The sequence below is a fragment of the Saccopteryx bilineata genome, chromosome 9, assembly GCF_036850765.1.
Source record: "Saccopteryx bilineata isolate mSacBil1 chromosome 9, mSacBil1_pri_phased_curated, whole genome shotgun sequence".
In the NCBI taxonomy this organism is placed as follows: Eukaryota; Metazoa; Chordata; class Mammalia; order Chiroptera; family Emballonuridae; genus Saccopteryx; species Saccopteryx bilineata.
This window is the reverse complement of record NC_089498.1, coordinates 74,599,702-74,625,037: the sequence shown is the minus strand read 5'-3', so window position 1 is coordinate 74,625,037 and position 25,336 is coordinate 74,599,702. Positions and strand designations below refer to the sequence as shown.

Here is a 25,336-nt window from a genome sequence, read left to right as displayed (position 1 = left end):
TGCTCATCCCCCATTGTGAGACTCTAATAAACGGAATGGCCCACCATTTTCTGGCTCCACAGTTCCTTTCCTGTCTGCCCGAGTCCATTATGAACCTGCAGGGCCACGGCCACTGGCTTTACACTGAAGAAACCTCTCCGAGGGATCTCATTGTAAATTCCTAAGGAGGCAGGTCATGTAGGGGAGTCACACCTCAGGCCTAAAGGTTATCATTGCCTTAAGCAAGCCTGTCCATTGTTTCTGTGCACCTAGGTTTACACACCTTTAAAATGCCTTTCCAAATCTCTTGGAAGTTAACTACCCTCAAGAGAGCATATAATTGTGTTAACTATCCTGTAATCCAACCCCTGCCTTGCTTTCTCCCCTCATATTGTTGTAAAGTACCCGTACCTCAAATCCGTGGGTTTACGACATAGAGACACCAAGTCTAGATTAATTTTGAAGAGTTTTATTAAAGAAGGAGATTTATAGCCTGACCAGGTGGTGGCGCAGTGGATAGAGCATCGGACTGGGATGTGGAGGACCCAGGTTCGAAACCCCGAGTTCGCCAGCTTGAGTGCGGGTTCATCTGGTTTGAGCAAAGCTCACCAACTTGGACCCAAGGTCACTGGCTCAAGCAAGGGGCTACTCAGTCTGCTGTAGCCCCACTGTAAAGCCAGTAGCCATGGCCACCATCACAGCTGTCTGGCTCGTGCAGGTTCACATTAGATTTGGACAGACGATAATGAAACAATGGAGCCAAGAACTGGTGGACCGTTACCTTTAATCCTAGCTTGCACCCAGTGGGCAAGAAATACACACAGTGGGGAAACACTTCCCTTTCCATTCAGGGCTCCCAAAGCCACTGACTTATTCGAGTTTTCCTAGGATCAAAGGTTTCTACCTCACCAGCCTTATTCACCTCTGTTCCCCATCTCCTTCACTCTGCACAAACTGGCTTCTCCTTCAGCACTCCACCATCTTGGCTGCTTCTCCTGGCCTCCGCCATATGGCCTTTCTCTGCTCTCCTACAGCATGGGCTCCTCCTAGAACATAATTACTCTTCCCCCGAACAACGTGATCTCTCTTCCTTTTAAAACCTTTTGGCTGAAAGCCCTTCCCTAACACACATTAATATAATCCCGCCCATCCCAAGCAATCACCTGGGTAATGGGCTTCCACATGGGCAGCACCATCTTTAGCAGTGAGCATAATATATTTTATCTGCCCAACAATCTACCCCTATGCTCACTTTACTACCCACAATCTACACCACTGGCATCCCTGAGCAAGGAAGTTAAGCACATTACACAAATTACAACAACATGACAAATCATACAATTTCAACAATTATAAAGGTACATTTCACCAATTTCTGAGCACTTTGTCAAATTGAAAAATGTCCTCGGACTTGTTTCTAGCCATTTGAAAGGCTTCCCGGGGCAGGGGAAGGGCCTCCAGCAAAGCCGCCCACCACCCCCATCAGGGTATTTCACATTGTCCAAAATCCATAAGTCCATCCAACAAAGGAGCCAGTGCCCACTCCGGTCATAGTCCAGGAATCGGTCCATGCACAAGAGGCCTCAGCCACCCCCCTCATCCCTGCCATCCTGGCAGGTCTTACACTGTCCCAAAGAGGATCTCGTGGAAATGGCAGTCAGCATTTCTATCTCTGCTCCGGAGAGCATTCACCCTTATGTCCCACAATCGCAGATGTACCAGGGGCATAGCAGGTACTCCTTGCTGCTGGCTCTCCACAACGTCCAGGGCAATCTGCAACTCACAAACCTGTGAATCCTCCTCCAGCAGCTGCTGTATTTCCAAGCGAATCTCATGAATCAGGTCGGCCTCCTTCTCTGGTGCTTGCTCCAGCTCCAGGGCCAGCATCTCTTTCTCCCACGTTTGCTCCAGCTCCTTCACTGCTCGGTTTGCAGGTCCCACGCAGCCTCTTCCACAATGCTCTGTTTCCTCATGCATGGCTGTAAAAGTCAGCCAGCCTACAGCCCCCAAAAGGACAGCCATGGGGAACCATAGCAGCAGCCAGTCCTCTACTCCACCGCTCAAAGGTGGTGGTGGCTCCATACCGAACTGTATCAAATCCTGCCACAGACTACGGCAAATGTAAAGCCAGTAGCCATGGCCACCATCACCCAACACCCACGGTCAAGGCACATATGAGAAAGCAATTAATGAACAACTAAGGTATCGCAACGAAAAGCTAATGATTGATGCTTCTCATCTCTCTCCATTCCTGTCTGTCCCTATCTATCCCTCTCTCTGACTCTCTCTGTCTCTGAAAAAAATAAAAATAAAAAATTTTAAAAATAAATAAAATGTACTTGGTTTTAAAAAAATAAAATAAAGGAGGAGATTTATTAAATATGCCAGCCACATATAGCTTACATGGGGCATTCTGGAAGCCCAAATCATGTGCCCCAAAAATTCAGGGGCTGTTTATACACCCTTGATCACACACAGGCAGGGGAGAGCATGACATCATGGCACAAGCTTACAACATTTGTTTAGGGTGTACACAGAAACATTAAGACTTTCAAGGTAACACAATCAAAGATGTTTACAAATCTCTTAGGGTCATCTTCCCTCACTAGCCTAGAGGTATTTTACTCTCAAGATTCCAGGAAGGGGGGGAACTACAATCAATGCAAGGTGGTATGTAAATTCTATCTCCCATTGAAAAAGAAGTTTCTCTAACCTTTATTTTAGATTTTAAACTAAATGACCCATTGTTCTTGCAAGCCAGAAATTTCTACATTCTTCTCCCTCCCCTCCCCAAAGGAAGGACCTTTCCTCCTAGAATATCAATAGTAATTTTTCAGCTTTTTGGGTACCTTACTACAATATAATCTTCCTTATACGCTGCTCACAAAAATTAGGGGATATTTCAAAAGGAATATGAATCAATAAAATATCCCCTAATTTTTGTGAGCAGTATATTTCCTCTTAATTTCAAATGCAGGAAAAAAAACTACAAAACTGTTCTGCAGAGCATTTGAGATCTTGCTTCCTGGCAATGCTGTCAATTTGGCTCAAGCTGACTCAGAAATCCTCTACAGTTTTGAATATTCCTTATATCAACAGCAGGGAGGAGGGAGATGAATGTTGCAGCCCTAGGTCAACAAACCTCAGAGAGGCTATTTGAAAGGAGTTACCATGTTTATTCATTAACACATAGTAAGGACCTATCAATTTGTGAAAAGCTTAACTTTCTATAAGTATTAGGCTCCCTTGTAAAGGAGGGGCTGATTTCTTCACCCCCAGGATATTCTCAGTCAGGCCAGCTTGGAGTCTTAAGAGCTTGCATCGGGAAGGGGACTGTGGGAATGGGAAGGAAGGTTGTATGTAAAGAAATTTCCAAAGAGTGAGCATGTGTAGACAAGGAGGCCATGGCTTTGCTTCTTAGTACACTGAGAAAATTAAAATTACCTGAAGGGAATTTCCTCATATTCCCCTTCCAAATTTACCAGCTACCTACAGTGTCCCTAGCCACATGCTCTTCCCTCCTGAAAATCAATGAGTTGTCCATGCAGCTAAGACCATCCCCTCATTGTGCCCCAAATCCCACCTTCCCTGTCTACTCCTGTAATTGTCTCTTTTCACCCCTGCATTACCAAAATTTATTTCCCACTTAAATAATTCCTATCTCAGAGCACTAAAATATATCCCATCTTTAAAAAAGGAAACAGGCCCTGGCCGGCATCTCAGTTGGTTACAGCATTGTCCTGATACACCAAGGTTGCAGGTTCGATCCCCAGTAAGGCACATAAAAGAATCAACCACTGAATAGATAAATAAGTGGAACAACAAATTGATGTTTCCCTCTCTCTGTCCCTCTCTCTAAAATAAATATTTTTTTAATTTTTTATTTTTTTTTTATTTTTCTGAAGCTGGAAACGGGGAGAGACAGACAGACTCCCGCATGTGCCCGACTGGGATCCACCCGGCACGCCCACCAGGGGGCGACGCTCTGCCCATCAGGGGGCGATGCTCTGCCCCTCTGGGGCATCGCTCTGTTGCGACCAGAGCCACTCCAGCACCTGGGGCAGAGGCCAAGGAACCATCCCCAGCGCCCGGGCCATCTTTGCTCCAATGGAGCCTTGGTTGCGGGAAGGGAAGAGACAGAGAGGAAGGAGAGGGGGAGGGGTGGAGAAACAGATGGGTGCTTCTCCTGTGTGCCCTGGCCGGGAATCGAACCCGGGACTTCTGCACGCCAGGCCGACGCTCTACCACTGAGCCAACCGGCCAGGGCCTTTTTTTTTATTTTAAAATTAAAAAAACAAAACTTCCCTACATTCCTCTCCACTGCCCATCTATTTCTCTCTCGCTCTCTTGAATTGATTCCCATGGAGTTTTCACCTCTATCATCCACTAAGGGAAACTTTGTCGAGGTTACCACTGACCTCCACATTGTGAAATCCATCGATCATTTCTGTTTTCATATTGCTTGGCCTCTGCATGGTTTGCAAAAGTTTGACCACTCCCTCCCTCTTGAAACATTTGTTTCACTTGACTTCTGAAACAACTAATTTTCTTTTCTAGCAGAAATGCTTCTTCATTTTCTTTTCCTGGATTCTCCTCTTCTTCAAGACCTCTAAACCGAGGAGGGGCAGATCACAGGCCTCAGTAAACACACTTCTACTCTTCCCTATCCTCACTCACTGCAATGGTGCATCTAGTCCCAGAGCTTTAAGTACTGTTTATATATATTGATTATTTCCAAAATTGTATTTCCAGCCCCACCTTCTTTCCTAAACCATACATCTCTACAACTCCCTACTCTACCTCCACTGATTCTAAAAGACATCATCAACTAAATCAAACATTTAAGATTCCCCTACCAAGGTGCTGCTCTGTCTTCCTACAGTTTTGGTAAATGGAAATTCTGTTCTTCCACTTAGGCCAAAAATCTTGAAATCATCCTGACTTCTTTCTTTTCCCTCACATCCCACATCCAATCCATCAGCAAAATAATTTTGATTGTCTTCAAAATATATCCAGAATTTGAGTATTTCGTATCACCCCCACCGTCACCCTATCTGTTACTATTAATTCTCCCCTGAATTATAGTAGTAGCCTCCTAACTCTCAGCTCTAGTGGCCTCTAACCAAATCCTGCTTGAGAAGCCAAATAATATAAGAACTAAGAAATGATCAGTGGATTTGGCAATGTGGATCATTGGTAACTTTCACAGATTGCTTTTGCTGGAATGGTAGGCATGAATGCCTGATAGAACTAAATTCCACTCTACAGTGGAATCCTGCATGCCACCTATAGTGTATTCTTCTTGTTGGTCTTGTAATAACTCACCAAGTCAGGTTCCTGATTCAAAGTCTTTGCATTTGCTCTTTCTTCTGCCTGAATCACCCTTCCTCCAGATGGACACATTAGGAATATCTGCGTTCTCTCCTGAATTCAGATTTCTATTAAAACAACAGCTTCTGAGAGAAGAATTCTCTTATTAGGCCTTTTAAAACAGTACCTTCTAGACCTGGCCGGATAGCTTAGTTGGTTAGAGTATCCTCCCAAAGCAGAGGTTGCCGGTTTAATTCCAGGATCAGGGCACATTCAGGAACAGCTTGATGTTCCTGTTTCTTTCTTTACCTCTCTCTCTAAAATCAATAAAATATTTAAAATAAAGCAATACCCTCTACTCTCTATTCCTTTACTTTTCTTTATAGCATGTATTACTACCTGAATACATCTACTTATTGGATGTCTCCCCACCCCAACACACACTAGAATGTCGACTCCATGAGGACAGGGGCTTTGTTTTGTTCACCACTGTATACCCACTATGGCAAATAGTGTTGTCAATAAATACCTGTTGAGTGAATAAATGACCTTTGTCTCAAAGGCACAGAGTTACTACAAGAACGTGCAAGGATACTCAACTTTAAGACCTCTGAATATAACTCTTTGGCCTCCAGAAATGTGGGCTTGTACCCTGAACACCTGTCTCAAACGTCGCCCTCTTAGAAGACATACGGTAACGCTTCCGCCCTCGCTCAAATCTCGAAAAAGGAGGGACAGAGCGTTTATGTCATCAGCCTGCGCCCGCCTGCACAGCGACGCGCTCCGGCTGGCGCAGCCCTTCGCTCGCCCGGCCTCCCCCTCCCTGGTTCCGCGCTCTGGTTCCGCCATGGAATCCAACAAGGATGAAGCCGAGCGCTGTATTAGCATTGCCCTCAAGGCTATCCAGAGCAACCAGCCCGACCGGGCGCTCCGCTTCCTGGAGAAGGCGCAGCGGCTGTACCCCACTGCGCGAGTTCGCGGTGAGTGTGAGGTGCCGGGAGACAGAGGGGGACTTTAGAACTGATGGGGGAATACGGGAACGGACCGACGGCAGCAGTTGGGGGAGGGGGAGGGGTGGCGAGGCGCGGCTACACCTGCGCACTGAGACGCGTGGTGGCTGCTGGGAAGTGTAGTTTTTCGATCGCGTGCCTCTCCGGGATGCTGCACACCTGATGACAGGGGCGACCGCGATCTCAGCTTCCCGGGTGCTTGCAGAACCCTCTGAGAGTTGAAGTTCCCGGGAATGACAGGCGCTGGCAGACGGAGCGAAGGGCACTTGCCTGAAAATAAAATCGAACTACTTTTCCCAAGGGGCTATTCGGTAGCACAGGGCCAGTTGCCGGCCTGGGAAATATTATAGTTTAATAAACATAACTACTCTCACGGAGAGATTGGGTTCTAGAAGGGAAAGAAAACTTCCAATCTTCGGACTGCCTGCAAAGGCGTCTTCATATCTTCGGTCCCTTGCACGTTTCCAGATGAAGGCCAGGGTCCAGCCTCCCAAAACTAGAGCCTGCCTTCTCCGCCCCTTCCCCCTCCCTCTCTTCCCTCCCGCCCCAGATCCACACCACCGCCTTGGACAGTCTGTCCTGAGACCGGGCTTCTCACTCCTTCCTGGAGCTTCTTCACCTGTTTGTGAGGTCCGAGCGGACAGTCTTACTGGAGTCGCTGGCCCCAGCCACCTTGGCACATAAAAGCCCATCAGTGGTTGGCCGTATGGCAGATGGACAGCATCAGGCTGTTCTGCTCTATATGGCCCTGAACTGAATGAAACCTTCAAAAACAGAGGGAAAAGTGAATGATGTCTCAGCATCTCGCTGTACCCGGAAACTCTTTTTTCTTTAATCAAAGTCTTCAAAGAAGTTTTTCTTAATACAGGCTGGAAGAGAGAAAGAGGTAGTCCATTAAAGCTACAGAGTTTGTACCTGCAGTTACCACTTAGTAAACTGTCTGGCATATAACAGGTACTTAGAATCAGTAGACCTGGGTTCTAATCCTGACTGCTACCATTTGACTTTTCTGAGCTTGGGTTTACTTACCTAGAAAATTAAAGAGTTGGCAAGATAATGTGAATAACAGTAATACCTATAGGGCTTTTAAGTTTAAAAGGTGCTTTTGAATGCGTTTTCTCACTTGAGTTTGCCCTATCAGGGAGACAGAGCAAAGATCATTATTTTCGCTCTGAAGATCTGAAGATATTTATCAGAGGCAAGGGACTTGCTCAGTATTAGGCAGCAAGACATTGAAAAGTTCTGTGACTATAACTATTTACTAAAGGAGTAAAATGGAATTGGAGAGCAGCAGCCAGCCTCCTAATCCTCTTTACCCACATTATGAAATTGAGAGAGGGGAACTACCGGCAGAAAAGGAGGTCTGGATGCCTGCGTTTTCCTGCCTTCCGACTTTGCAAGTTGGTCTTTTGCCCTCTTTGCCTTTTCTTGGAGAGGGTTTCAGTCTGTATTTGCCAGGACTCCTGAGGTAATCTGCTCAAGGAGCTTCTCTGTGTAATAAATCACACTGTATAAGAGGAGAGCATGGTGGGTAGAGGCCCTGCAGCTCTCAGAATTCTGTCTGACTCTGATGCCTCTGGGGCTCAGGAGCCGGCAGCCAAGAAAGAATGGTAACAATATAGCCTGTGGAGATATTCCTGCCAGCAGGCCTCCTGGGCCAGTTCAGGGGCTGTAATGGATGTCCTTCCTGGGCTCTAGCAGTGGAATTTGCTCAGGCAGAAAAGTCGCCTACTGCATATTTGTAGTATTTATGATATTCTAGAAAGAGTATGTGTCTCATGCCTATCTGTAAACATCACCTGTGTCATCTATGGCCCTGAGCTTTTACAAAGACTTGGGGTTAATTTAGGCCTGGCTTGGGGAAATCGTGGTTAGAAAAATACTAGGTAGTATTGTCCACACTCCATAGATGAGGTTTGAACTCATTCCAGATGCTCATTCAATGCAGTCAACATTTTTTTTTCTTGTGGGAGAGACAGAGAGAGAGAGAAGGACAGACAGGGACAGACAGACAGGAAGGGAGATGAGAAACATCAATTCTTCGTTGTGGCTCCTTAGTTGTTCACTGATTGCTTTCTCATATATGCCTTGACCAGGAGGCTACAGCAGACCGAGTGACCCCTTGCTCGAGCCAGCGACCTTGGGCTCAAGCTGGTGAGCCTTGCTTAAACCAGATGAGCTTGCGCTCAAGCTGGCGACCTCGGGGTCTTGAACCTGGGTCCTCCACATCCCAGTTCGTTGCTTTATCCACTGCACCACTGCCTGGTCAGGCGCTATCAACATTCATGTTTTGTTTGTTAAGTCTTCTAGTGCAAAGTGAGTAGGGTAGCAGGATTGGTAAGACATGCTCCTTTGCCTCAAGGAGCTTACGATCAAGTGAGAGAGACAAATTACAGAAAAAATAATATTGTAAGCCATAGAACAATAGCTGTGATTAAACAAAAATTGAGCACAGTGTCAGATGCTGAGGACTTAAAGGTAGGCATGGAAGCTCTAGTCCCTGCCTCCATGGCTTCAGTCCGGTAAGCGGAGGAAAGCACTGGGTGTGAGGGATGAGGCTGGAGGACAGGCTCCTAGTCATGAAATTACAAGCAGTGTAGAGAGGACATAAAAACAGTGGTAGATCACAGTGAGGGAAGAGTTCAGGGGCTAGCATGAGAGGCGGCATCTGAACTGTACTTTGGAGGAGGGCTGGAGACTTGGAGAAGAGCACACTGGCAGCGCCACCTGGAGGCTGGAAGCTGTGGTTTGGAGGAAGAGATTGAGGATAGCAAGATTTGGAGGTTTTGGAAGTGGTAATTTGAGTATAGAGTGGATAAGTTTGGGAAATAGAATGAGGCCAGATTGTGGAAATCCTGTCCACCCAGGCCAGGATATTCACTTTATTCTGTAGTTAGTGAAACACACACACACTCTCACAAGCGCGTGCGCACACACACACAGTTTATTTTTTTATTTTATTTTTGTATTTTTCTGAAGCTGGAAACGGGGAGAGATAGTCAGACAGACTCCCGCAGGCGCCCGACCGGGATCCACCCGGCACACCCACCGGGGGGGCGACGCTCTGCCCACCAGGGGGCGATGCTCTGCCCCTCCGGGCGGCGCTCTATTGTGACCAGAGCCACTCCAGCGCCTGGGGCAGAGGCCAAGGAGCCATCCCCAGCGCCCGGGCCATCTTTGCTCCAATGGAGCCTTGGTTGCGGGAGGGGAAGAGAGAGACAGAGAGGAAGGAGAGGGGGAGGGGTGGAGAAGCAGATGGGCGCTTCTCCTGTGTGCCCTGGCTGGGAATTGAACCCGGGACTTCTGCACGCCAGGCCGATGCTCTACCACCTAGCCAACCGGCCAGGGCCTACACACACAGTTTAGATGACAGGAATATGATAAGGGTATGTTTTGTTTTGTTTTGTATTTTTCTTAAGTGAGAAGCGTGAAGGCAGAGAGACAGACTCCCACATGCACCCTGCCGGGGTCCACCTGGCATGCCCACCAGGGACGTTGCTCCATTGCAACCTAAGCTATTTTTCAGTGCCTGGGGGGAGACCATGGACCCATCCTCAGTGCCCCAGGCCAGTGGAGCCATGGCTGTGCGAGGGGAAGAGAGTGAGAGTGAGAAGAGAGTGGGAAGGGTAGAAGAACAGATGGGCACGTCTGTGTGCCTTGCCCAGGAATCGAACCTGGGATATCCACACGCCAAGCTGACGCTCTACCACTGAGTTAACTGGCCAAGGCCAGGCTGTATTTCTTAATGTACGTGTTGATAAGAGGGAAGAGAGACTCAAGGCAGAAACTAGTTGGGAGACAGTTGCACTGAGTAGGTGAGGAGCTATGAGGCCCTGAGGTAAAGGTAGTCTGGGGGAGGATAAGTCTCGGAACAGAGGTACAGGCCTGACGTGAGAAGCATGCTAAGGAGAAACAGGCATTCAGCATCCAAGCCTGCGTGGCTGGGGAGACACCAGGGGTGAGGAGCATGGGCAGGAAGAGATGGGCAGAGTGCAAGGTGCCGGTGGTTGTTGCTGGTGGCTTGTCCCCAAGGAGCTGTCAGCTTGGAGGGCAGGAGAGCGCTTCGGGTTCATGCTGAAAGTCTGGTCTCAGCTGATGAAATGCACTGGGGTTGTCCTGGCCTGAGTCACTGTGGGAAGGTGTGGAACGGGTAGAGGAGGTTGATGCTGGCGCGCCCTCAGCAGCAGAGTGCGAGGGAGCAACAACAGGAGGAGGCAGTCCCCGAGAGAGCAGCGCCAAGTAGCCGCGGAGCAGGGTGTCAAGGAGGTGGTGAGCAGCACCTTAGGTTGCTGCAGAGGCCACATGGGAAAAGGACGAGTTGAGAAATGAGAGGGTAGGACCAGGAACAGGTAGGGAGGAGTGAAGGACAGACAGAGGGAAGGGGTAGCGTGCGAGGAGGCCCAGAGCAACCGTGAGGGAACAAGGGACTTCACAGTGAAAAGATACGAGGGACCTGAAAATCCTGCTGCAGGAGGTGGGACAGGGAGGCACCAAAGGGCGGTGGGCAGCAGCCAGGCCCTAAGCTGAGATGCCACAGGGCAATGCTAGTGGAGCTAGGCAGTGCCTTTCTGGAAGTTTCTATCCAGTGCCTGGCAGCCTAGTAGCCATTGGCTTTGCCTGAGGCTTAGCAACAATGGTGGAAGGTACTGGTTTCCAGGGGAGCTGATGAGAACATTGGTAGACCTGCTTCTCCAGCATACAAAGACAGTTGGCTTAAATGCTCTTGCAGCTCAGGCTGCCTGAGGTTCTGTGAGATGGCTGGCTCTGGTCCAGACTGTCAGGAAGGCTGAAGGGAAAACCAGCTCAGGGAGAGGGGAGGATTCCGTGCCGAGAGATTTTGGCATTCAGGGTCTAGGACTGAGAGATTTTCTAACACTGGTGAGGTCTGAGATGGCGTTGTTCATTCAAGTCAGTCAGCCTTCACGAACCTTACTGTTTGCTCAGTCCTTCCATTCGCCTGGTTTCTCTGACTCTTTTTTACCCCTCTGAGCAACCCTGTGAAAGCAGAGATGGTATCTTCACTGAAGAATTCAATAACTTGACAAGGCCATATGACTAATTAGCAAAAGAACCAGACTGTCTAGCCCACTTCCAGACTCTTGCCTACTCTGGCCTCCTTTTCCCTCCTTACTTTTAATACTACAGGTACGTAGAGCTGGAAATAAAAGTAACAGGCAACACTTAGTATTTGCTGGAAGTTGTGCTAAGTTCTTTATATGTGTTTACTCATATACTCTTCCAACTCTGCAGAGAGTTGCAGTTTTACCTGGAGAAGTTCAAGTTAAGTGGATGTGTCCACGATGCCCTTGCCAGCGTCAGAGCCAGGTCTGAACGCAGGCAGCCTGGCTCTCCTGTCGGTTTGCAGTGAGGCCACACCTGGCGGCTTTGGCTCTGGAACGCTTCCACCTCTGCCCTGGCTGCCACTGCGCCCCCGCAGCTTTGGTTTCTTCTAGCAACTTCCTTCTTTCTAAATGTCTTCCAGCTTTACTGGAAAGGGGCAGTCAGGATTTAAACCCAGCCATGTCTGTCTAACTCCAAAGTCACATTAAGCTGTTCTGCCTCCTACTCTTGTGACATTTGCCTGTCAGTCACTGTGCCAGTGAGGGATGTAACATTGAGTCAGGATGAGCCAGTCTCATCCCACAGGCCTGAGAGAGAGGGTGTCTGGGCCACAACAGAGACCTGCTTCTCAGCAACCTGAAATCTTTCATTGCCAGCTCAAGCAGGAAACTGCTGTCTGCCCCAGAGCACATCTATTCCCGCTGGGCCCTCTTTCTGAAGCAGAGGGAGATTAGAGTGGCTGACTCCATATAACTGCCCTTAAAAGCTTCCAGAGTCTTCCGAGATGGAGAAAGTCCTTCCCTTCTCCCAGCGAATGCTCTGTGGCCATTGAATGGCTGGTTCTGTTGTCCTTAGTGTAATCAGCTCAGCCTGGACCACTGGGGCTTCTAGAGAAATTGAAATAAGCCACTTCTTTGAAAGTCCTAAAAAAATCTAGCAAACCAGGTGTCCTCGCTCTGTCCATCTCAGTCAGCATCTCTGCATTGTTGGCGTCCTGCTTTGCCATTCCCTTGGTACCTGGCTCAGACCTGGCATCTGGGACAATCTCAAATGTCATGGTTATCCCTGGGACCAGAGCCTGCTGAGTGCTGGAACTTCCTTTTCTGAGCCCTGGGGCTCCCCAGTCCTCCCGCCCCCGCCGCGGGCCCCTCACCTTCCTGGCCAACTAGTTCATCAGCTCAGGTCATAATATAGTAGCTCCTTACTTTGAGCTTTTACTCTATGTCAGTCTCCCTGCTGGATACTTCCTCACGCTGTCCATCTCACCCTCGTTCCCCCATGGTGAGGAAACTTAAGATTCAGAGAGGTTTCACAGATCCACCATACTGTTAGGATGTAGCTGAGCTGAGATTTGAAACCTGGGTCTGTCTGAGTTTAAGTTCTTCTCTACTTGGAATGACTGGGCTGGAAGGGGCTCTCGCTGCCAGACTTGTGTTGTCTGGATAACAGCGTAGTGAAGAGCAAGGTCCCATGAGCTGCACATCCTGGGGTCCAGGTCCTGCCTTCCCACCTGTGTGCCACGGGCAAGTTGATCAAATACACAGTTCCCCCTTATAATGAGGACAGTGGCGATAAGACCTACCTTTCAGGCAGTGGTGAAGACTGAGTGAGCTAATGTACGCAGAGCGCTGTGTGTGGGGCTGCCTGACGCAGAGTGAGCACTGGTCACTGCTGCACGCACAGGGTTTGCTGCAGGAAGCCCTCTGCCTCCCTCCTGTGGGCCAGGCTCTGTTGTCAGCTCCTGTGTGTGGATTTCCCCGCTGCTGACTCAGTAAGATCCCATGAGTTCGCTGCAGCTAAGACAGCAGTGGCTCAGGGCGCATTGGTTCACTTGAGTCCCAATGTGCTGCTCCCAACAAACCCTGCTCCAGGCTCCTTGGGTGAGACCCAGGTGTGCTGCAGTACAGGGTGTCTGACACCCAGCATAGAGCCTCGAGCCCAGCAAGCACCTGGCTCGTTTGAAGAATCTGGGGGGAGCAGCAGGCTATGATGCTGTGCCTACTGAGCACAGAGGTGTCCCGGGTCCCTGCAGTGGTCTGATGCCTGGTTTCCCAGGACACTGTACCCCAGGCATGACTGGAAGATTCAGAACTGATTTTGTGCCTGAAATAAATGGGCACAGGGGACTTCTGCCAGAGATTTGAGCTTGCCCTTACTGAGTCAGCAGGAACCAAGGACCTGGGTATCAATAACCATGATCCTGTCTGAGGGAGACAGCTAATGTCCTGTATAGACTAACATTGAAGTGGGACATGGCCAGCCATGTGAAAAATGTAAAAAATATAAGTAGCGAGGACAGCAGATGTTTATGCTGAGTCTTACACCACCCTTGGCCCTCTGGAGCAAACTAATGGCCCCCCCACTCTTCTTGGCTAAGCGTAGGCCTCCAGGAAGCCCTTCTGCTCAATCTCACTGAGTCAGATGGTCCTGTGCAGTGGGGTCCCCACTACAAAGTACTTCTCTCATCTCAGCTCTTAACAGAGGGTAGCTGTTGAACACACTACTTTGGGATTTAAAAAATCTGAAGGAACAATAGTTTATTTGGGGAAACAGGAAAAAAGAAAAAAATAGTTTGTTTTAATGCAGAGTTTAAAGTGACCTACATCCCCTCCTGGCTCCTGAGGACTGTGGGTCCCAGAAGAGCAGGCGGCTGCCCCTCCGGCCCCCCGCTGGCTCGGGTCAGGAGAGAAGCTAGTGGGTTTGCCGGGAGAATAAGCAGGTGGGGTGTGTGGGGCCCCAGCCTCTCCCAGGGCCAGGTGGCCCCTCAGCCATGACATGTGACCTCGATGGAGCACGAGTCCTAAATGGTTTCCTTGCCTTGCAACAGCCCTGATCGAGTCCCTCCACCAGAAACCACCGTCTGCTGGTGACCAACCCCAACCCACAGATGCGACCCATGCAACCCACAGGAAAGCAGGTGGGTCTGATGCCCCCTCGGCCAATGGCGAAGCCGGAGGAGGAGAGACCGCCAAAGGCTACACTGCGGAACAAGTAGCAGCTGTGAAAAGGTAGAAGCCTGGGCCTGGTGGGCAGGTGGGGCCTGGAGGTGGAGGGAAGTTTCCAAGTCTAGAGAAGCTTTCCTGCTCTGTGTCCTCCACATCACATCTGCCTGAGGTCTGGTGGGCCCCAGGAGGGTCTCGCAGATGGAGAAGGTCCAAGTGGTGAGGACCAGGCCATTCCTTATTTCCCACAAGGCCCTGGAATACAGTGTGGGAAGCAGGGCTACACTGTCCTCTCCTGCCAAGACAACCCACAGCAGAGGCTGGAAATGCTGACACCGCCAGCTTCCTCTGCCACGGGCCACGCGGGCCTGGCCTCTTCACACAGCTCTGTTTGTCAGACAGAGATGAGGCCTGGTTTCCCCCTCCTGATCCTTCCCCAACTCACAATCCCACCCCCAACAAAGACTCTTTCAGGTCAGAGCCTGTGTGGGGTAGAGTGGAGACAGGAGACGGTTAACCCTCCGAGGCCTGGGCAGGCCCCCTGCACAGAGAGGCTCATGAGCAGGCCAGGATGGCCCAGCCAAGGCTCTCGGGCTCCCATTTCTCCCCAGGCCTCCCTGCTAGCCAGCCTCGAGACCCCTCCGAGGTCATTCCTATGTGGTCCTGGCTACTAGTGAGGACAACAGCAAACATCAGGACTGGGCTTCAGCCTGCCTGTGACCTAGAAAAACTTGTGCCAGATTTACATTTTTCTAGCAAAAGACTGAGAAGCAACTTAAATTTACATTTTTCTGACCAGATAGGGTTTTGCTCAGACAACCCTGTCAGTTGTAGGCAACAGAAATTGGGGGAGTTGGGAATGCCTGGAAAAGTTCAAGAACCAGGGTCTCCAGGGGCCCCAGGAGTAAGAACTAATGGAAGAGAAGCAGGGTCTCTTCAGGGCCCTGAGGTGGGGTGAACAGACACTTGCCATGGCCTTCATGTTACCCACTCAAGACTCAAATTGCAAGGAGGAGACAGCTGGCCCAGCTGGGGACACGGCTGCCCTTGGGCAGAAGCCCCTGACTGACGGTCCTGCTGAGGTTGCCTGCAGTATGAGCGCTGCTGGCAGAGGGAAGTGGCTCCTGCTTCCTCTGGGCCCTGCCCCGATCCCCATCCCAGATGGCGCTTTCTGAGGCTCGCTTTTCCCCAAAGTCTGGCAGCGCGTGTCCCTGAGCCTGCTCAGAGCTGTGTGCTCCTGCTGCGGTCCCTCGCCCCTCGCCCCTCGCCCACCGCCCACCGCAGCCCTGGCCCCTGCGGCTGTGCGGAGCCCCCACTGTGCTCCTCTCCCTCCCCCAGAGTCAAGCAGTGTAAAGATTACTATGAGATCCTGGGAGTGAGCAGAGGGGCCGCAGATGAGGACCTGAAGAAGGCCTACCGCAAACTGGCCCTCAAATTCCACCCAGACAAGAACCACGCACCTGGCGCCACCGAAGCCTTCAAAGGTAAGCCAGCCCTGATTTCCTGGTGTTTTGGTGTTTTTATCTCCTATGCTTGTACGGGGCTTTTCCAGGCAGCCACCTTGGACCCAAGTCCTTCCTAGAAGGGCCTAGTGGCCACCTCACGCAAAATCTGTCAGAGTTCAAAGAGCCCCAGCCTGCCTCCCGTTCCTCCTCGTGCCCTGGGGTTCCAGGAGGGGTCTGAGGAGAGGAAGACTGGTGGCTTCTCCAAGTCATGTGGTGATTGAAGAGCAGAAGCAGCCCCCCTGACTCACCTGTTTGCACTCCCCTATCTGGACTCTGTAACAGTTGCCCTGTGCAGAGAAACTGGGCAGCCTCAGGTCAGCGCCAGCTGCCATAGGCACCCACCTCCAAGCCTCTTTTCACATACGTTCTGTCTCCAACAGCACACGGTTCCCTAGGGCCTGCAGTGGGGCCCGTGGGGTCCCTGTGGCCTTGGCCTGTCGGTTCTGGGGTGGGTGTTCGTTCTGGCTGAAGTCATCAGCTGCTCTCTAATTGGTTATATTTTCCTTGAACCGGCAGTGACTCTGTGCCAGCCCTGTATTACTGGACACTGCAGTCCCACATCTCCCCCTGACCTCTCTTCTCTCACACCACCTTGTCCTCTTTGGGGTCCTGGAGACAGCATGGGAACCGCTGGGGAGATGGCATACTGACTGGCCTCTCCTAGCCCCAGCAGGGTGCTGCTTGGTACTGGTGCCTTGACCATCGCCAGGTGGGGATCCTGTGGCAGAAAAGACCCCAAGACCTGGAGTGCTGACTCTGGGCCCAACCTAGGTGCTCCCTGGGGTTGGTCCTGTGTGGGTAGTCTGCAGGCGTCCTCCCTGCTGCCTGTCAGCCAGCCCCAGAGAAGGAGGAGAATGGAGTAGGGAAGCAAGCCAGCTGTGGTTCACGGTTCTCGGGCCCTGACTTGTGCCTGCAGCCTACGCGCAGGCTCTGAGTACCATGTCTAGCCGCAGGGCCTCGTCGGAATAGGAGGAGGAGGGGCATCCCCGTTATTGTCGGGGGTTGTGGATTCTGAAGCAGATGCAGCTCTGACCCACTCCTGCGAGAGAGGGGGCCTCTTGAGAGGGAGCAAGAGACTCAGGAGGACCCGAGCTGGGAGATCTACTGGGGAGGCCCAGGGCCAGAGAGAGGAACGCAGCGGGGACCTGGACCCCCAGGAGCGAGGACTCTGCCCAGGCCACGCCCACCAGCGGAGGAGGCCTGACCGGAAGCAGCAGTCTGGCCTTTCCTCTAGCTCCCGCTGCCCCCAGTTTACAACAGGGCATCATATAGCTCTTTGTCCCTCAGGTCACACTGTGCCTTCAAGATTATAAACCTCCAGAAAGGAATGCCCCATCCCACTGGCACCTCGAGAGAGAGAGGAAGGGGGGTGGTGGGTTGGTGGTTTTCATAAAATCAGAGAGCGGACTTGCAGCAAGACACCTGGGTGTGACTCCGGCCCTGCAGCGTCGGAGCTCTGCGAGCTCACACTTAACCTCCGAGCCAGGTTCTCGGTGGTAAAACGGAGCTGGGGTGCCCTTAGGAGTAAAGAAGATAATGCCCATAAAGGGCCTGGTGGTAGAAAAAGCTGGACTCTTATCATGAGATGGAGAGAGAGGAGCCTGGGTGTTCATCCTCGCCCAGCTCAGCCTGCCCAGACTCACCTGGAGGGACCGCTGCATGCCCCTCTCCCGCTCCTGCCCAACAGCCAAACGGGCTGCTGACCCCAAGGACTCTGCTCCCGCAGCACCACAGAAGTGCCAGAGGAGTGAGCCGCTGGCCACCCTGGGAGCCCTGTCACCCACACCGCCAGCATCCTAGGCCTGACCTTCCTACCTCCTTTCTAGCCATTGGCACAGCATATGCAGTACTGAGCAACCCAGAGAAAAGGAAGCAGTATGACCAGTTTGGTGACGACAAGAGCCAGGCAGCCCGGCATGGCCACGGGGACTTCCACCGCGGCTTTGAGGCTGACATCTCACCAGAAGACCTCTTCAACATGTTCTTTGGCGGTGGCTTCCCATCAAGTAAGTCCCCCCCACGTTCCCCACAGAGTGATGGTGGGGGAGCGGGTGCCAGCCTCTCCCTTTCCCAGCAGCCCCACTCCTGACTCAGTCCCTCTGACCCCCAGGTAACGTCCACGTCTACAGCAACGGCCGTATGCGCTATAACTACCAGCAGAGGCAGGACCGCAGGGAGAACCAGGGTGACGTGAGTGAGGAAGGTGCTGGGAGAGTAGGAGAGGGCCCCCCCACAGGGTGTGGGGCCTGGAGGGGTAGTGACATGCCCTGCTGTCTATTCTGGGATGGCAGTGTTCACACAACTCTCAGCCAAGGAGCTATCTTGGGCTTTTCTTGCCATTCTGCTGAGCAACACCAGAGGGCAGCACACTCCACATTGCCCAGCAGAGGGACTGGGGATTTGATGGTCTCTGCTGGAGAATGTAACGTAGAATGTTTCCCACCTACAGACAGGTTCAAGCACGAACAGCCTTTGTGCAGTTCATTTGTTCATAAGGCCAATATTTTCCAAGCATTGGAAAGTTCAGCTTCGTGAAAGAATTGTAGATGACAATATAGGTGCTGACTCTTGTCTTTTCTACACTCAAAAAATGTATGCAGAAGCTCTAGGCAGGCAGCCCTTCAGATGCATTGTGAATGCCACAAGAGCAGCTAGCTAGCTGAAATCAAAATACTGTGAACAGTTTCAGAGCAATTAAAATTATGGCAGGCAGAGGGGTTCCCTTTGGCTCTGATGGTATGGACTTGTGTTTTCATTTATCTTTAAACTTTTGTGTGTATTAAAATACAGCAGAGGTATGTTTTAAGATTCTATTTTACTGATCTTAGAGAGAGAAAAGGGGAGAAGCAGGAAGCATCAACTCGTAGTAATTGCTTGTCGTACGTGCCTTGACCCGGCAAGCTCAGGGTTTTGAATCAGCGACCTCAGCATTTCCAGTTAACACTTTATCCACTGCGCCACCACAGGTCAGGCACAGAAGAGTTCTTAAATAATAAACTGTCACACCATGAACCAATTTATTTTTATTTATAAATTTTTAAGTGGTAGTTTTTTAATTGGTGGTATATTTGTATGGCATGAAATTCACAAAAGGTGTATGTAGAGTCTCCTTCCAGCTCCTCCCACTCCTCGGGTGTGGCTGCTGTTGCTCAGTGTTTGGTATTCTCTCCAAGTAAATACATATCCCCACCTTCCTCCTGTGTTTAACACAAATTGCTGTTATGTTCTTATCCGGGCAGTGTGGCCGGTGGCAGGGCTTCTGTATTTGGGGTACTAAGGGAGGATAGGGGAGAGAGTGGTGTCGTGGCCTTTTTGCGCGGTGACTGCCTCCTGCTACCTGGACTCCCCGGTGATGGGCAGCGGGTGGTGATGGTGGCCGACGCCACACCCCGCCCAGGTGGGTGACCACTGGCTTTTCCCTTCAGGGCGGGCTGGGAGTATTTGTCCAACTGATGCCCATCCTGATCCTGATCCTCGTGTCAGCCCTCAGCCAGCTGATGGTCTCCAGTCCGCCCTACAGTTTGAGCCCAAGGCCGTGAGTACCGGTGCTGGGTGAGGCCGGGGTGGTGGGCAGATGGGGACTGTGGAGCCTCAGCCACCATCAGGGGCCTCCTTCCTTCCCATCCTATAGGTCCTTGATCATATGCAGAAAACTGGCTTAGAATCAAGGAAATACTCTTTCCCTGTTGATCTGAAGTTCTTGATCTTTTTAGGATCACAGTCCCCTAAGAAAATGCAATGAAAACTGCAGATCTTTTCCTAGAACCCTCTGCGCGCGCGTGCGCACACACACACACACACACACACACACACACACAGTTTTGCATATGATTTCACAGTCTTCATGACCCACCCACCCCCCATGTTATCTGCTGATCTTGCGATATGTTCAGAGTGTGAGCTCTAGGGCCCTGGAAAGAACATGAGCTTTAGAGTCATAAGTCACACAGAGCAAGGGTGTCTTTGATTCCCAGCTCCTCTACTAACTAAGCAGCTATGTGACCTTGGACAAGTGACGTAACTTCTCCAAGCCTTGGTTTCCTCATCTATAAAATGGGAACAGTAACATCTACTCACTTAGGAAATTAGAGTAATACATATAAGATGCCAGGCTCATTGGAAATGTTCAACAGTATTTGATGTATGAATATATGGTCTCTACTGCCAGCAGTGAACTTGGGTGAGTTTTTTAAGGTATCAGTTCCCCTCATGTATTTCTAGCACCTGACAGTATCTAATCCACGGTGGGTGCTCAGCTTCTTTTGGTGGGAGCCTTCTACCCCCACCAAGCAGCTTGGCTCTGCCTGGGAGCCTGGCAGCATCTCTCTTGGCCAGCAGGGGGCAGAGCCGATCCACTGGGCCCACACCAGCCTGCGCAGGCTCTCTGTGGCCTAATGACCCCCCTTTTCTGTGCAGCTGGAGAGGTAACAGGTGGCAGTGCAGGCAGGGGCTGTCCTCCCTGGAGCACTGACTCCTGCCTGCATGTTGACACTCTTCCCACAACCTTGCACTTGGAGATGGGAAATATAATCTAAGAGCCAGAAAGATTCAACTCTTTGGAATCCTTCCTGTCAATTTGTTCCTAAGCCTCTTAACTCTGGGAGCTCTTCCATAGGCAGGCAGGCCTTCAGCGAGGATTGGCTTTGGGGATGAACGAGGAGACCGGAGGCACAGGGAGCTCAAGTCACACAGCTCACCAAAGACCGAGCCCAGACCAATCAGGTTCCCTACTCCCTGACCAGGGCCTCTCTTAAAGGGGCTTTGCCTCAAAGTCCCCCGAGTGGAAGTGTCATAAGCATGGAGCCTGAGGGAGGGCTCGCCATAGCCTGGGCCGTTCGTGCAGGAGGGACACCCCACTTTTCTTCAGACCCTCACTTTGGGTAGTGGCAAGTTCCTCCTCTAGTTTGGGAGGGAGGCGGCTACTCCTGTGACCTGTGTGGCACCTCCTGTCAGGGGCCTTGTCATTCCTAGAGCTTCCCTGGGACCCGTGCCCACTTTGTGCCTGGTATATTTCTGTCCAGGTCAGTGGGCCACGTTCACAAGCGAGTCACTGACCATTTGAACGTCGTCTACTACGTGGCAGACACCTTCTCTGAGGAGTACACAGGCTCCAGCCTAAAGACAGTTGAACGGAACGTGGAAGATGATTATATCGCCAACCTCCGAAACAACTGCTGGAAGGAGAAGCAGCAGAGTGAGTGCGTGTGCTGGGCACAGGCTGGAGAGCAAGGAAGGGGAAACCCTGCCTGCCCAGTGACTGTGGGCTCAGCACCTGGTGCTGCTCTGCGCCAGCTACCTCCCAGCCTAGAGCTGAGCTCCACCCTGGTATTCCCCTGGGGTCAGGGGCCAAGGCTGCCTGGAGATTTCCTCTAGGTTCCTGTAAGTCACTGCAGTCAGCCTGGCCTTTGGCTGCCAGAGGTAACTGTGTAGACAGGTGAGAGCAGGTCTCCTGGCTACCCACTGACTGGACCTGTTGCTATCTGTGGGGCTTGGGGGAGGTCCGACCAGGATGACGGGTTACTGTAGTTGGCCCACTCTCTAGAAAGGGACCTCTGTCTCTATCCCAAGTCGGGACCATAGTCTCTGCTCCTTTGGGGTCCTCCCTAAAGATCCCCTGCCGCCGCTTCTGGGCCTCTACCAGCCTCCCTCCTATGCCGCAGGCCTGCAGGTGCCTCAGCAGGCTCAGGAGACGGGGTGTGTCCTGACCTGCCCCCTTGCTTTGCAGAGGAAAGCCTGCTATACCGGGCCCGCTACTTCGGCGACACACACATGTTCCACAAAGCACAGAAGATGAGCACCCCGAGCTGTAACCGACTGTCAGAGGTGCAGGCCTCCCTGCATGGATAGTCCTGGGCCAGCCGCACTACCGAGGTCCAAGTATGAGCCAGGGCCTCCTCTGCCCCACAACTCCTGGCAGCTCTGGCCCTGGACACGAGACAGGGTGGGAGGGAGCGGGAAGCCTGCCTGGTGACGGCCCAGACGCCTTGTTCCCAGCGTGACCTCCCGCCTGCAGAGTTGGGGCAGCTCTGGGTGTGCTGAGAAACGGAGGTCTGCTTCAGGCCTCTACCCTTTACCCCACCCCACCTACTCCCTGGCTCTGGGGTTCGTGCTATGAGGCACCCAAGAGCCAAGCCGCGGGGGACCCCAAGGCTGCTGCTGAGAGTCGCTTGTGCCTTGGTCTGCTCGGCCGTCAAGTCACCACGGCCCTTTTGCAGGTGCAGCAGACTATTGTCTGTACCCTGATGTTTAAGCCACCAAATCTTACTCAGCCCAAGATAGCCCCCACACAGGGAGAACCATGTGGAAACGGCCGGGCCAAGAGCCCTTCCTCCTCCTCTGCTCTTGCGGGCAGTAGCACATGGAGCAAGATGGGGAGCCTGACAAATGGCGGCAGAGTAACAGGTTGGGGACAGGAGGGGCCTGTGCATCCTGACCTCGTCCTCTGCTGGGATCAGAGGCTGGCTCTCTGTGTCTCTGTCTCTCGTCTCTGTCTCTCATGCTACTGCACCTGCAACCTGGAAGCCACAGGCATCCCTCCCCCGCCAGGCTTCTCACCTGTGTCTGAGGAGGGAAACAGGTCTTGAATTCAGGGTCAAATGCAGAGCTCTCAGCACAGAGGGAGTGGGGGAAAATGAAAGTTGCTCAGATCAGGCCTCCTTTACCCCTATTTGTGGGTAGTGGGCTCTGCTTCCAGCATTTGCCAGAGGGTCACTTAGACCAAGAACAGAGGAGTGTGGGCAGGGCCAGTGAAAGTGCTGGCACCCTGTCCATCCCGCCACCTGTGTCCCCTCAGCAGGGACCCAGGCACAGACCTCTGCTTTGAGGCCGTTTGCTTTTGCCTCCAGGGAAGTGCAGCAGACCGCAGGAGGGCAACTGGGCACAACTCAGGTGGCAGGACAGTGGCAGGGGGATTGCTTGTTCATGTGGCCTAAGCTGGAAACTGCATATGTGACTGTCAAGCTAACTGTTACCACTCTCCTCCCCAGACCATGAAATCCCTGGAGAATTTTTGGTGACATGCACTGAGCCAAGGTGATGGACTGTATATTTCAGGAAAGACATGAAAAGAAAAAAGAAAACATTAAAATGGATTGGAGGCTGACTGCCACACAACTGCCCACTCTCTCACCCAGTAAATGCAGAAAGCTCTTAGGACAGACAGAAAACCTGCCACGGGGCTGCTTCCCTTCCTCCCAGGGCCAGTGGAGGCTCAGGCTCCACCTCAGCTCTCTCCTAGGATACAGAAACCATGGCAACAAAAGCAGAATATAAAACTTGCAGCAAAGGTCTGTGGGAAGGGCTGGGGGAGGGGACTCCCGACTGCCTCTCTTCTCCATCGCAGGAGCCACCGCCAGTCACCTCGCAGTGGAACCCACTCGGAGGCATTGGCCAAGGATCAGAGGAGTAGGAGAGAGAACTTTCCAGAGAATGTAATTTATAGATGCGTGTATATGTATATATATCTATTTATATGTAAATAGCACATATAAAGATATATATAGATATATAGTCTACTTTTTAAACTATGCAGGGATTTGGTAAATTGTTTAGCTGATTTCTTCCCTGTTTTAGAAAACGTACTCTTTGGGGAAGGCAGCCTGGTCCTGCAAGGCCTAGCCGTTAGCCGTCACTGACAGCACGAGGGAAGCTGGGGCTTGGTTCACACTGCCATCACCCCAGCCTGTGTTCAACGGCGGCAGCAATCATGATAGTATAGATCTGTAGGCAGCGTTCGAAGGTTGCCAGGTTTATGGTTAAGCTGGAAGGGAGAATGCCAGGTCAGTATTGAGTCACGGTAGAGGCCGCAGATGGCCTGCAGTGAGACAACCCGCTTCAAGCTTTGGCCAGCTCAGATGGGCCCTTTGTCCTGACGCCCATGAGCCCTCTGAACCCTTGTCACAGAGAACTGCAAGGCTGGAAGGGGACTAGATCCTGCCTAGCCATCACCTCCCCCTTAGTCCATTAGTGAGTTTTGCCTTATAGGTGCCACAGGGCACAACTCCACTGTTGCCGCTGGGTTTTCCTGAGTCATTGCCCAAGGACTCCAGAGGGCTCTTCCTCCAAGAGGCAGTGGGTGGTACCCAGAACCCCTGAAGAAAGTCCATGCCTGTGGGCTCCTCTGTCTCTGCCCTCCGTGAACATGAGGCCACCCAGCCTTCTCTTATACTTTGGACCCAGGATGATGCATCTGAACCAGAAGAGTTTTCTTATCCTCACCTTCAAATGATTTTTCTCAAAACAGCAGTTGCTGCCAGGGAAAGGGAGGGAGGTTTTATTTATTCCCAGTTTCAGCTGGGCCTTTTGGAATTACCAGTTTTTTCCCTGAATTTTCCTCTGGTGGTAGGTGTGTCACTGAGCCTGCCACCTTCCAAAGCCTTACTTCCCCAAGCGGCCAGGTAGGAGGTGATGACCACCCTCCCAGAGTTCCTCCTGGCTCTTTTTTTAAAGTCCCCCAACAAATAGGGTTCTTGCTGGGAAAAGAAGCTTGGTAAAGACATGTCAAATCTGGTGTTTGAACAAGACCCTGCCCTGTGATGAAGTGGCCACCCCGGCCAGAGAGATGTTAACTGGATGTGGACGAGAGTGCCCCCTGCAGTGGTCCTGGTGCTCTGCCCCACCATCGTGACCATCTGGTCTTGGTAGATGTCCCTAGACGGGCTGAGCCATGTGCAATAAGAACATGGATCCTAAAGGATCCCCTGAGAAGCTGTATTCCTTGAATTAGAATTCTGAAATTGTACATCTATAAATATATGTTTATTATGTGATTGGCTGTGGTGAGTGTGCCTTGAGCAAGGAACTAATGGGAGGGGGGTCCCACAAGCACCTGTTGCTACCGACATCCCACAAGGAGTTTTTGGTGACAAGTCTGAATATCCCCCTGGCCCCAGCTGCGCTTAGGTCATAAGTGTTGTTTGAGGGCTGACTTGAACAGGTCAAAGGGTAAGGGACTCAAGTGAGGACCCCAGGAACCCCAGTGCCAGTCCTGGGTTGGCAACCAGGACATGATCACAACCCCTGCTTCTCTTACGTTCCTGCTCCCTCCATCCCTGCGATTCCAAAAGGCCCGCTGCCAGCAAAACGGAGATTCTCTTCTCCGCAGCCTGGGGCTCTCGCCCCACTCCAGATGCAGGACCAGGGAAAGTTCTCCCAGCTCCTTTCTCTCTCTGGCTGCAGTCTTCCCAGCCATCCTTCCCACACCGCCCCCGCAGCTGGTCCTCCTCCCCCAGAAGGTTGGAAAAGTTAAAAATGAGGCAGTTCGAGTGACGCTTCCTCTGAATGGAACGGCAAATCTGCCGGAGGCCTCCCAGAAACAGGGCCCGAGGCCCCTCCCGCTGCCGTTCCAGCCAAAGACAGGCAGTCTCCCCGGTGGTACCACTGCAGCCTGGGCGCCCATTGGCTGCCCCGCCCGAGGTCACCGCTGTCTGCCCTGCCTGGTCTGCGAGTTGCCACTTGTTAACTACAGTTGGCAGGGGCGGTTCTTCCTCCCTCGTTTACCCAACCCATCCCCCAGCTCTCGGCACGCAGC

The 25,336-nt window shown here is 51.7% G+C and overlaps 1 protein-coding gene across 3 annotated transcripts; it reads left to right on the top strand.

The window, feature by feature from the left end:
• The first annotated feature begins 6,061 nt into the window (after positions 1-6,061).
• Positions 6,062-24,575, top strand: DNAJB12 (DnaJ heat shock protein family (Hsp40) member B12). 3 transcript variants are annotated; one of them, XM_066242514.1, is made up of 9 exons: positions 6,062-6,269; positions 14,188-14,368; positions 15,641-15,786; positions 17,634-17,813; positions 17,918-17,997; positions 19,233-19,342; positions 20,829-21,001; positions 21,533-21,630; positions 22,794-24,575. In XM_066242514.1, the coding sequence occupies exons 1-9, from the start codon at positions 6,137-6,139 to the stop codon at positions 22,821-22,823; spliced, it is 1,131 nt and encodes a 376-aa protein (XP_066098611.1). In that variant the 5' UTR covers positions 6,062-6,136; the 3' UTR covers positions 22,824-24,575. The 3 variants fall into 3 exon arrangements, with proteins under 3 accessions (XP_066098611.1, XP_066098613.1, XP_066098612.1); XM_066242516.1 differs by having other exon boundaries at positions 21,533-21,678; XM_066242515.1 differs by having other exon boundaries at positions 21,533-21,684.
• The last annotated feature ends 761 nt before the right edge of the window (positions 24,576-25,336 follow it).

What these genes read in the sequence shown, in the direction of transcription:
- DNAJB12 (XM_066242514.1), top strand. Translation starts at nt 6,137, where the DNA reads ATGGAATCCAACAAGGATGAAGCCGAGCGCTGTATTAGCATTGCCCTC. An exon ending in CGCCACCGAAGCCTTCAAAG is followed by an intron (nt 15,787 to 17,633) that starts GTAAGCCAGCCC and finishes CCTCCTTTCTAG; the next exon opens with CCATTGGCACAGCATATGCA. An exon ending in TACAGTTTGAGCCCAAGGCC is followed by an intron (nt 19,343 to 20,828) that starts GTGAGTACCGGT and finishes ATTTCTGTCCAG; the next exon opens with GTCAGTGGGCCACGTTCACA.